The following is an 11399-nucleotide window of genomic DNA, read 5'->3' as shown; positions in this document are numbered from 1 at the left end:
AGCCTCTTTAGCCCTGCGGCTAATGCTAAGTAGCCTACCGCAATGGGAATTCTACGTTAGCAACAGCTAGCTATGCTAATCCAGCTGTCGTCATCCTAGCCCGGGTTGGAACACACCTCCGAAAAAAACGACACCCTGTCGGGCGAAACGATTTTGGAGGAATTCGAATATTATTCGTCTGCGTTGTTCCCGAGAAAGAGTTTTTAATTACCTGACGCTGACGCCTTTGTCGTCCTCTCTTTAGCTACTGCACTGCATTATTTGGATTGATTGACAGCTCGCCGACAGGGGCGCAAGGCGTGGAGACATAGAGTGGGCGGGCGCTATATTGCGTTTGTTTGTGTTGACTTCCGGGGCCGTTTGGTGGGGGGCGGGACTGGATGACGCCACGATGGCTCGCTTCGAAACATCGCCCCGCCCGATTGACGCATTACGGTCAACAAAACAAGCGTTTCTTCTAAATTTAAGGCGGGACTTAAGCGCGGAAGGTTGAGGATTGGTGCGGACGTACGACGGTTCGAGGTTACGAACGGTTAAATAGAATTGTGGCAGGTGGCAAAAGAAACTTATTACTTTTATGTAATTAATGTAATTTTTTTTCAGTTATTTTATTACTAAGAGCAGTAAATTGTGCATGCGCAATATTTAATATCCTGATCCTGCAGCCCAGCGCTCTTGTGTAGTTTGGGGAAAGCAAACTTACCATCGAAACGCTGTCAGACTCGAAAGTGAGTGACGTATCGAAGCCAACCGTTGCCATAGCAATAGCTGTTATTTCCTGTATCATCAATGGCTCGACATTTGTGCTGATTATTAGGCTCGCGAGAATGAGATTGAACAAATGATAATTCACCAAAACATTAAAAAAATAAAGGACAAGCTTGACTAGGCAAATACCTCATATAGATTCATAAAACCGAGATCTAATTTGTCTTTTTTTTTAATCTTAGTGTTTCGTACTTGAAAGATGCGGTGCGGCGGAGCGGCACACTTCCTTGTGAGTTTACTGACACCTAGCGTTCAGATATGGAAAGTGCATTGCAGTGTTGTGTAATGATGTGCAGTGACAAAAACACGCGCCCGCACTACAAACGTCATACTTATAAAAAATACATATATATATTTATAAATAAAAAGGTTCCACGTCCAGCATAAAAACAGACCCCCCTCACCCGAGTTTGAGCTTTATTTTTTTTTTTCGTGGATACTAACTAACAACTATTTATTTAAAAAAATATAACTCACCTATTCATGTCCGTTTTCGTATTTTCTACATTTTTGTCAATATGTGAGATTATTAGTAATTGAGTTCCTCAGAAAAATAAAAATGTGACCAAGTGGAGGTTCACAGTACTGTTTATTGTCCCGCTTTCACCAACACAAAGAATCGTCTTGTCCGACGTGCGTGTTTATGTTCAAATGTGCATTTTTCCATGTCATTAAGTGGCTGTAGGTCAAATAAGGAATTTCCTGGCCTACAACACGGCCCCCACTGTCATAGTCACGCCACTGGGTGTATTTTGAGTTTAATTTGTGTACATGAACGTCAACAGAAATTATCATCATTTTTAGACCTTCTGGATTTTTTGGGGACCAAAATATGGGCGTGTCTAACTATATTTTTGATCAATATTTATGAAATAAATCTGTCTTTTTAGTCATTTAAACTTTAATTTTGTGAGTTTATTTTGAAACCTTGTAGACCACAAGTAAAAAAAATACAAATAGAATTGCTCTCAAGAAAAAATATCTGCAAATGATACAAAAACATAATTGTATGCAGTCGTATTGTTTGGAATATTCTGTCAATTTAAAAAACAAAACAGAGGATGAAATGTTACAACATTTGAGTGAGCACCATCTTTTCAAGACAGGCAATTGCGAATTTCTTAAAAGAACCTAGAAGATGAACTGGAAACTGGAAAAAGTTTTACGTTTACATCCAGACACGTTCACTCTCATGTACATATTCATATTTTTCATCATATTTTTGAAGTGCTTGGCTAAAGAAGGGTCTAAAAACAGCTGATACTAAATGATTTCATTACGCATGTAATCGATTACTCTAGGTAATCGAATACATCATTAATGACCACTGTAGTACATAAAGTAAAATTCAGAAGTAATCAGTTTCTCGAGTGTTATTGATTTGTTTCTGTACTAAGGTACAAAAAGTAATCACTTTAGGTTTTAATGTACTAAAATAACTGACGAGCACTTAAGCACATAAAGTAATCGATCACTTTAATAATTGATCGCCTGCAGTCAGCGATTACTTTAGTATCTAATGACCTAAAGTATTTACTTTAGGTACTGAAGTACTAAATTGAGTAAAGTACTAATTTACTACCAGCCATTTTTAGACCTTCCTTTAGCTTGGTAAAAAAACAAAAAAAAAACCACGTCTTTGGGATTGAATGAGTTAAGATTGGCGTTTGAGAATAATAATTCCAAGCATTTCCTTATTTTGGCGCAAACTTTGAATAAACAACGCTGAACCTTAGCCCAGGTGGCGGAAATACACCAGGATTTCAGGGCCAAATAAAACATGCAAGTGAGGTGAAAAAACCGTTGGTTGAAGATGACCTGAAAAGATCCATAAACCTGAAAATAACATTCCTCCACTTGTACGAATTGATCTTCTTTCCGTGTCTTTCAACGTAACGAAGGCTTTAGGAAGAACAAGAGACGTTTGAGCCAGGAATCCCGTTTAGACATATGTATCTGGAAAAAAAAGAGACAAAAGAAAAAAAATGGACTATTCCGTAGAAAAGAACGTAACAATTGATATTTTGATCATTTTGAGGTTTACACAAAAAAACGGACTTTTTGACACTTTTTGAGAAGGAATCCTTTTGCAGTCGTTTTGATCATTTGGGGATTTTCTTTCACATCATTCTGGCAGTATTTTAGCCAAGGGATGTGGAAAACTAAGTTGTCGTGCTATGTTAAACTTTGACATGTTGTCAGTAACTGGGTGAAGTTTCAGCTCCCTGGTGTCTTATTTCAATGCTTTTCATTTGATGTGAAATCCATTTGAGGTAAAGATCAAACGATTGGTAGGTTGACCATTTTTGGGTCATTTTCTCCCACATCATTCTGGTAGTATTTCAGCCAAGCGTTGGCACACTCTTGCTAGTGTAAAAAATTAAGTTATTGGGTGAAATTTCAGCTCCCTAGCGTCTTCTTTCAATGATTTCCCTTTAACTAAAAATAGCTTCAATGTAAAGGTCAACGTGTTGGAAGTTTGACCACTTTTGAGACACTTTCTTCCACATCATTCTAGGATTATTGTAGCCATGGGATGGCACGCTCCTGCTTGTGTGAAAACTAAGTTGTCGGTCAAAATTTCAGCTCCCTAGTGTCTTCTTTCAACGCATTCGCTTTAATGTGTCATGCCTTTGATGTTAAGGTCAATGTGTTGGTAGTTTGACCACTTTTGGGACGCTTTCTTCCACATCATTCTGTCAGTATTTTAGTCAAAGGATGGCCCACTCCTGCTAAGGTGAAAACTAAGTTGTCGTGCCATGTTGAACTTTGACATGTTGTCGCTATCCGGGTGAAATTTCAGCTCCCTATTGTCTTTTTCCGATGCTTTGCTTTTGATGTGAAATACCTTTGAGGTAAAGATGAAATGACAAGATACCGCACAAAGGTTCAACACATTACAACGATGTGGTCCCCAAATACCTTTTTGGTCGTCTCCCCACTTGGTTTTCGACTGCGCCACCGTGTGGTTTAAACCGTCCAGTTTGTAGGCTAGATCCACATGCTTCTGCACCAGGCTCAAGTGCTCGCCTAATCGCTCCAGATCATCTTTGGCCAAACTCTCCATGCCGACGTCCCCTTTGGGCGAGATCCTCCGCTGCCCTTTTGCTCCTTTTTCCACAACCGTGTGATACCCGGGGGGAGGAGTTTCGGAGGACGCCGCCAATCGGAGTCGGGCTCGCCGGCGGATGGCGTCGCAGATGCTTCCGACGACCAAGTAGAGAATTTCGAGGACGGTGAGGAGCAAGGAGAGGAGGGACACCACGTACGTGGCCAGCAGGAAGACGGTCTTCTCGGTGGGCCGAGAAACGTAGCAGTTGACGGTGTGCGGGCACGGCGGGTGAGCGCACTCGTACACGGGGACCACCTCAAAGCCGTACAGGAAGTACTGGCCGCAAAGGAAGCCCGCTTCGAAGGCGACGCGGAAAAGGATCTGGCACACGTAGGCTTTCATCAGGCCGTCTTGGATGATCCTCCGCCGCCCGTCATGCTTCTTCTCTTGTGATCCTTGAAAAGTGAAAAACATCTCCAATCGCTTCTTTCAACTTCCCTAGATGACGACGCCACTACAAAGGTAAAACGATTGAAATAGTCCTACTACCTTTATACACGTATCTGCTTTTTTGTCACCTCAAAGACAAATGACTCTCACGAAAAAATAGTTACCAAATCACTGTAATCGTAAACTGTTTTTGTAAATTATTCCTTAAAAACAGATTGATGATAACCACCTACTTTTTTCTGCCTTCTCCTGTTCCATCTTTACAACCAATGGGTCTTCCACATCGTTGTCCACGTGGTCCCGACCTGCTCCACGGCGGCTAACGGGTACCTTGTTCTTCTTGCATAAGCGGGGGTTGCCCGAGTTTTCCACGCGAGCGATCTTGTGCATGGCGAATCCCAGGTACATAATACTTGGAGTAGCGATCATAATAATCTGCAACAGACATACTTCAATGTATTCGCTTGCTTGATGCTAGCTAGCGATGTGCTTCAAGACGGACCTGAAAGATCCAGAAGCGGACATGCGAGAGCGGCGCAAAGGCGTTGTAGCACACGTTCTCGCAGCCCGGCTGCAGCGTGTTGCAGACGAATTTGCTCTGCTCGTCGGAGTAGATGGTCTCGCCGCCGACCGCTGTCAGGACAATGCGGAAGATGATGAGGAGAGTCAGCCAGATCTTGCCCACGAAGGTCGAGTGGTTTGAGATCTCATCCAGTAGACCCGTCAGGAAACTCCAACTCATGATGGCGAGGGGACACAAATCCACCTGGATTAGTTAGTCAATTCTGATAGGTCACCTGTAATGGAAATGGATTCGCTTATGTCTTCAAAACAGGATTTGATATTTTTATGGTAAAGCATAAATGCAAAATACTTGGCTATTCACGTAACACCATAATTGTTATTAATATTCGAAACTAATTCGTTGGTTAGTAATTTTCCAACATGGCGGCTGCTGCCGTATCCAGAGGTGTGCGTCACTACAAGGAAAACTATTATAAACTTTAGGTTAGTTCATAACGCTTTGGTATATGGTAGACTAATTCATTTGACAGAAAGCTAACCATTCCAAAATTCGATTAATCATTTTTAATGACGTTTTGATATGTAGCTAGCGCAATTCCTCTGCACGTTGTAACAAATGGCGGCAATGCAGAGTATTTACAATGTAGGTAGCAAGAAAAATGCGTCAGAAACTTGAAAATTATATGCCAATTCGCTCGGCAGAGCAATTATTATTTACTCTCAATATAAATCATAAAACGCCGTTAATACTTACCTCTTGTTCACGAATAAACCAAGTTGTGTAAACGTTTAAGTGCGGCACTTACCGTCGAAGTATTGATGACGTCACCAGGCAGTCATTCACAATTGGTCCATTCGTCAACGGCGGTCACCGAGAATGTTTAAATTAAAAAAAATGCGACTCGCTAAACAATGCACAAACACGGTTATTAGACACATAAAGGCGTTTTATTATGTTCTAAAAAGAAATGTCATATTTTTCTGAAAGAGGCGACTTAGTTCAAAGCTCACCCGAACTAGCTTAAATGCAATAGTGCTAGCTTAGCAACTACCCACATGCTACGATATCGCTACGTTAGTGATATGCTAGCAATTAGCTACATGCTACGATATAGCTACGGTTTCCTTCGTAGGCTAAAATTAAAAACTCACCGTAGTAAAGAAAATTTCACATTTTTCCATCATCTCAATAATGCAAAGTACATGTACATTGTAATGCACTACTCACAGAAAGTTAGGGAAAGACATAATGATCTCCCAATTGTTTTGAATGCATTTGTCCAAATGCTTACATTTTCTTTTAAATACTGTTCTATGACAACAAACTGAATGGGGGGCGGGAGACAATATATTGTGCAACAAAGCCAAGTAACACTGTAAATTGTGCACATTGGTGCTAGTTCACAACAGTATTTGATTCAAAATGAGTCCCATCCGTCACATTATCTGCACAATGTAACTGTGCATAGTTGGATTTATATTCAGGCTATCAGATGTGTTGCTGTCAAAAAGAAAACCTACCTGAATACAAAACTGAACTGATGTCATGTGTATTACATTTCTAAACAGCAAGACATTGCATACATGAGTTCTATATTCCGTTTCAGCCATCTTGTCTCTTTGGATATCTTTCCACAGCCAACCTGACAAAGTCTTCAGCGCTGTCCAGAGACACCAGGCGGTCCTGAACAAGCCGTGCAAAAGAAAGACACGCCAAAATAACTCCTTACAATCAACCGCGTTAAGCATGTAATTCAATATACTGACCCTTTAGTTAGCCGCTCTTTTATTAAGTTAGCGATGGAGGAAAAATCTCAACTAGAAGCTTGTGCGTGAATATGTACCATGACATAGAGGTATCTGCTCCGATGTCCTGTTCCTGCGGGAAAAAGAGACGTGTGTTCCAACAACTGGGTCAAGAGTTCGCTAGCTCTGGTGAGAGCCTGCTGGTCCCGATTGGAGTAACTTTGCTTGTTGACGTACAACAAGGCATCCGCCTCAGACTGATAGCCTGTAAGGAGATGGAGACATACTGTAGATATTGTTTGTAAGAAATATAAAACTTGGATTGTGGGAAGGAGAAATCCTACTGTAGAATTAAAACACAAAAAAAAAACTCACCTAATTTCAACAGGATTTTCTTCCATCGTTCTCTCACTTCTCGTTTGGCATAGCGTAGCGTATGGATATCATAATTTAGCTGTTCCCATTCCTTAGACAAACACATGATGCAAATTGCTTCAAAACACTGCAACAATGTTCAGAATTAGGCGTATTGTATTCAAAGATTGTTCTACATTTTTTTGGCTGATGGATAAAAAAAAAAAAAAAAAACACTTTCCTATTAAACAAAGCTTGTAATAGAAGCTCCTCCTCTCACTTCAAAAAACTAAAGTTAATTAGAACATTTTATTTAGTTTATTTATATTTCCTTGGCCAGACAGACAATTGACCTAGTTATCCAAAAGGAACATGACTTAATAGTTTAATATGTTCCCGTCATCCTTTTACGCTGAACTTGAAAGTTGTCCGTCACGTGCAACTGCTCGTTCAGCACAGTGTGTTTTGTAGAGCGATAATTTTGTTAACGCAATGTTCTGTTATATTACGAGGCGTACTAGTGCTGGCTCTGCTAAATTCCTTGGTGGATTTTAGATGCATTTGTTTTGTCTCGGCGGGTTTTAGGACTGCATGTGTCATCTGATTTTACAAAATGTGCTGAAGGACAGATCAGTGTTATCCACTGCATTTATTGTGACTTTTTTTACAACATCACTATCAATGATCAAATATGAACATTACTATTATTCATAGAAAAAATGTTTGTCATTCATATTTCACAAAATCATCTCGCGGACCGGATTAAACCCATTTGGGGGCCAGAATGGCCCGCGGGCCGTATGTTTGACACCGATTCTTTTTACAAATGTACATGTGGAAAGACAACCCAGTGAAGCACAAAATTCTGGCATGAATTTAGGATCTTTAAAAATATCATTAATGTCAAAACAACGATGTGATCCAATAGAATTTGGTTTTATCTTCCATTTTCCTTCCTCTAATAAAAGAACGAGCAACTGGAAGTATCTTACTTCTGTGGCCTTGTCAACTTGATTCCTCATGCTGATGAAAGCCCGCAGCTCTCGGTCCGATTCCCTTCTGCTAAGTGAGGAAGCGCGTTTATTTGTCACGGGGGGCCCGGTCTCCAACTTTTCAATCTCCTCGTCTTCGTCGCCGTCGCTGGACTGGCTGGACAGTCGCTCTGGTGTCTTGGAAGGTTTTGTCGTGCGTGCGCTGCAAAGAGAGTTTGCGTTAAAAGAAAGGATTTTGACTCGAGATTCACCGGCGCCTTACCGCAAAAATGCTTTTTTCTTGTCTCGTTTGTATTTCAGATAGAAATGACAGCAGCACAGAGTCAGGTTGGCACCTATTTTCTGGAGGCTTCTTCTCACAGTTCCTTAGTAGCTGACAATGTTTCCAACTCAAATGCGTGTCAATAAGGACAGTGTCCAAACTCAAGGCCAGCCCCCCTTGCCCCTGTACTCCTGACCGGAATGAGAGTCATCTGGCCATTAGGGTTCATCCGCGTGAGCGAAGACGGCGGACAACAACATAGTCAGCCGGAATCACCGACGGAATTCCCGAAGAATTTTTTGTAAATTTTCCAATACGTTCTAGATCTGGAACCGGAAAAGTGAAAGCCGGCTTATTTGTGATTTATTCGTCAAAAATGTGCAGTCTCCTTTTAAATAATCAATAAAAGCATGACTTTGATACAGTAACTTGAGATTTTGTTTGAGGTTTACATCAAATGCATTTCATCACAAAGGGAAAACACTGAAAGACACTGGGGAGCTGAAATTTCACCCAGACTAGGAACGACCACATAGCTATTACACTATGTGTGTTTATCAAGAGATTTATTGTCATATGTATGACCCAAAAATGGTCGAAATACAGCACAATGGTAAATAAAGTAAATGAATGTATCTTTACTATACATAAGTACATTTGAATACGCAGTTAAAGGGCTAGCCAAGTCCAAAACATTTATTTTACCAAATGAATATGTTCTATGCCACCACACAACATTGTGATGAATATTGTGTTTGGGGAATATGACTCAAACAACGAAATCCACCTGTTTTTAGCCATCTCAGGGGGCGCCATTTTCCCGATTGCTCAGGTAAGGAATCTAATTGTAATCTTGTGTACAAAGTATGTTGTTGCTTCTATACTGATGGAGCTTTTGCATTTTTTTTTCTTACTGAAGCTTGGTTGATTTTAAGCACATTTATAGTTGTGCACCAAGTCTTACCAGTTGTTTTTTTTGCATGTTAGTAAATGTAATTTAGCACGAGTACTTTTGACATCTCAGAAAAATAAAATGTCATTGTCTTAATGCGCCTGTAGTTCCTGTCAAATATGAGAAGCAGGGTACTCGGAGGACAAAAGTCCATGATTGTGAACTCAAATGAATAAGCTGGCTCACAGTGTGTTACGAGGCATATCCTAAAAAACATATTCATGAGTAATATGAAGAATATGAGTGCACATAATTTTGAAAACAAGTGATTTTTTTTAATACAAAAAGCCATCTTGCACCTCCTGACAAAATTCAGTCGCACAGGAGAACCTCTTTTTTCCACCTTAAGTCATTCTTACACATTTTCAGGTACAAACATCACAATAGACTTGAACATGCACGTTTTGTTAGTACTGTACAGTATGTACGCAAATGACATGAAGGCACGGTTAAAGAAGGAGGCAGCTGAGGGGAAAAAAAGACCTTCTCAAGACACAATAGCAGCTTTACCATGAGCGACCGACAGTTTGAGGTGACAGCAAAGAATATAGACGAGCTCCACTCTGAGGCTCCGATCCCTCAGCCCATAGATGAGCGAGCTCAGACATCTGGGCAGGAGAAAAAAGCACACAAAGAGAATAGTCTGAACTTGTATGAAGTGTTTCTCGCTCAAGAACACGGAGACAAATGACATCATGGTAGAGAAGAAGACCGACAAGAGGCTGAGGAAGAGCTGCACCATGTGCAGCAGCAACGTGTTCCGGGCTTTCCGGGCCGAGTCTTTATCCGTGGCGGCCGATCTGGCCGACACCACCACGGCGACGTAGCTGAAAACGATAGTCAAGCTCGCCGAGACGAACAGGAAATACGTGTAAATCTTGTAGTACATTTCGGAAAGCGGCGCCAGGAACATGGTACGGTAGCTGCACAGCTGCGTCATTTGCAGACTCTTCAGCCGCTCGAAGGGAAACGTCAACAATAGAAGGCCGTGAATGAGAATATTCAGAAAGCAAAAGAGCCACACGGCGAGCAGGGCCCACGCCGTGTTCCTGACGGTGACGACGGAGGCGTGTCTGAGAGGGCGGCACACGGCCACGTATCGCTCCAGGGACATCGCCACCAGCGCCAGGGGCGAGATCCGACTGACGAGACTGGTGAGCAGGACGAGCATGCCGCAGGCGGGGTACGTGAGGGTGATGCGGCCGGCCGTCAGCAGGTACATCAGCTGGCTGACGGTCAGCTGCAGCGTATCGGCGAGCAGAAGGTTATACAGCAGGATGTAGCGCGGCGTCTCGCGGAAAACGCATTTACTCCTCAAGGTGAACAACATGACCCCGTTGACGAAGAGGAATATCAAGCAGAAGGCGGTGGTCCAGGTGGCGGCCGTCACTCTCTCCACGATGCTCAGCTTGGCCGTCGCGTTGGCCAGCGACCGAGCTTGCATGGATGTGGAAGACGGGCCCCGGAAAATAACGAATGAAGTAAAGCTGCGAGTGCTGACTCGCGCCGCAAGCGCAAGTGCGCGGCGGCACGCTTTATACGTTTGCGTTCCCCGTGTTGACACATCAGGTCACCATGCGACAGCAACTCCAGCCATGCCCCCGCCTTTGTGAGCATCACCCAAAAAATGAGTTTGGCACAGGAAGTCAACTGACAGGCACAAAATTATTCTAAAGAAAACAATTAGAAGAAGAACGTTTTTCACACAAATGACTAGAAAAGTGCCAAAATGTGTCAGGGTTGGATTTGGGTAGCTCAGACTATCAAACTACACTTGTGCTCAAAATCACACGATCCAAGACTAAGACTTGGCCAAACGAGAATTTACAAAGAGTAAGGCAAGACCAAGACCAAGACCAAGACAGGACAGTCTTAAACTCTAACTAGACAAGACCAAGATAGGCTGAAAGCGTGATGGGAACAAGACCAAGACGCAGGTTGATGGAGATCGAGGTGAGACAAGTTGAGACAGTACCAGGACAAAGACCGAGATCAGACGAGCGAGATCTGTCTCGCGAGACTGAGACAGGCTGAGACAGATAGAACAACAAGCCAGACACGAGCTAACAGAGACAAGACAAAGTTTAAGACAAGACCAAGAATCTGAGGGCGTAACAAAGTTAAGAAGTTTGGGACTAAAGACTGAAAGAAGATGAAACCATATAATCTGAGATGGTGACCAGATTGACATTGGGACAAGAGAGACATTGAGACCGTACCCAGACCAAGAGCAAAACAGGCTAAGACTGTGACAAGAACAAGACGGAGACACGCTGAGAGAGACAGAAGCAAGAAAGT

The 11399-nt window shown here is 42.3% G+C and overlaps 4 protein-coding genes across 9 annotated transcripts in view; all 4 read right to left on the bottom strand.

The window, feature by feature from the left end:
- herc2 (HECT and RLD domain containing E3 ubiquitin protein ligase 2) overlaps positions 1–268 on the bottom strand; it is a 56168-nt gene extending 55900 nt beyond the window's left edge. For all 3 annotated transcript variants that reach the window (XM_088425136.1, XM_088425138.1, XM_088425137.1), the window contains exon 1: positions 212–268. The gene's annotated coding sequence lies outside the window, so the exon portion shown is untranslated. The remainder of the gene's footprint in view (positions 1–211) is intronic.
- Positions 269–1717: 1449 nt separating this feature from the next.
- LOC148416597 (gap junction gamma-1 protein-like) lies at positions 1718–6094 on the bottom strand. Of its 4 annotated transcripts, none has more exons than XM_088426184.1 (5): positions 6024–6094; positions 4773–5067; positions 4504–4705; positions 3691–4275; positions 1718–2724 (listed from the first exon to the last, which is right to left on the bottom strand). In XM_088426184.1, exons 2-5 carry the CDS (start codon positions 5010–5012, stop codon positions 2711–2713), a joined length of 1041 nt encoding a protein of 346 aa, XP_088282310.1. In that variant the 5' UTR covers positions 5013–5067; positions 6024–6094; the 3' UTR covers positions 1718–2710. The 4 variants fall into 4 exon arrangements, with proteins under 4 accessions (XP_088282310.1, XP_088282309.1, XP_088282307.1 ...); XM_088426183.1 differs by lacking the exon at positions 6024–6094 and adding an exon at positions 5602–5641; XM_088426181.1 differs by lacking the exon at positions 6024–6094 and adding an exon at positions 5550–5595.
- Positions 6095–6331: 237 nt separating this feature from the next.
- Positions 6332–8360, bottom strand: LOC148416596 (melanoregulin). The gene is made up of 6 exons (XM_088425822.1): positions 8346–8360; positions 8150–8229; positions 7888–8089; positions 6917–7007; positions 6640–6806; positions 6332–6479 (listed from the first exon to the last, which is right to left on the bottom strand). The coding sequence occupies exons 1-6, from the start codon at positions 8358–8360 to the stop codon at positions 6399–6401; spliced, it is 636 nt and encodes a 211-aa protein (XP_088281948.1). The 3' UTR covers positions 6332–6398.
- A 927-nt stretch (positions 8361–9287) lies between these two features.
- LOC148416595 (odorant receptor 131-2-like) lies at positions 9288–11033 on the bottom strand. Its single transcript, XM_088426185.1, has one exon. It carries the CDS (start codon positions 10543–10545, stop codon positions 9589–9591), a length of 957 nt encoding a protein of 318 aa, XP_088282311.1. The 5' UTR covers positions 10546–11033; the 3' UTR covers positions 9288–9588.
- Between the last annotated feature and the right edge of the window lie 366 nt (positions 11034–11399).

Source organism: Hippichthys cyanospilos, chromosome 10 (genome assembly GCF_059441005.1).
Source record: "Hippichthys cyanospilos isolate Australia breed blue-spotted pipefish chromosome 10, RoL_Hcya_1.0, whole genome shotgun sequence".
NCBI classification, from domain to species: domain Eukaryota; kingdom Metazoa; phylum Chordata; class Actinopteri; order Syngnathiformes; family Syngnathidae; genus Hippichthys; species Hippichthys cyanospilos.
This window is presented reverse-complemented; position numbering and strand designations above follow the sequence as displayed.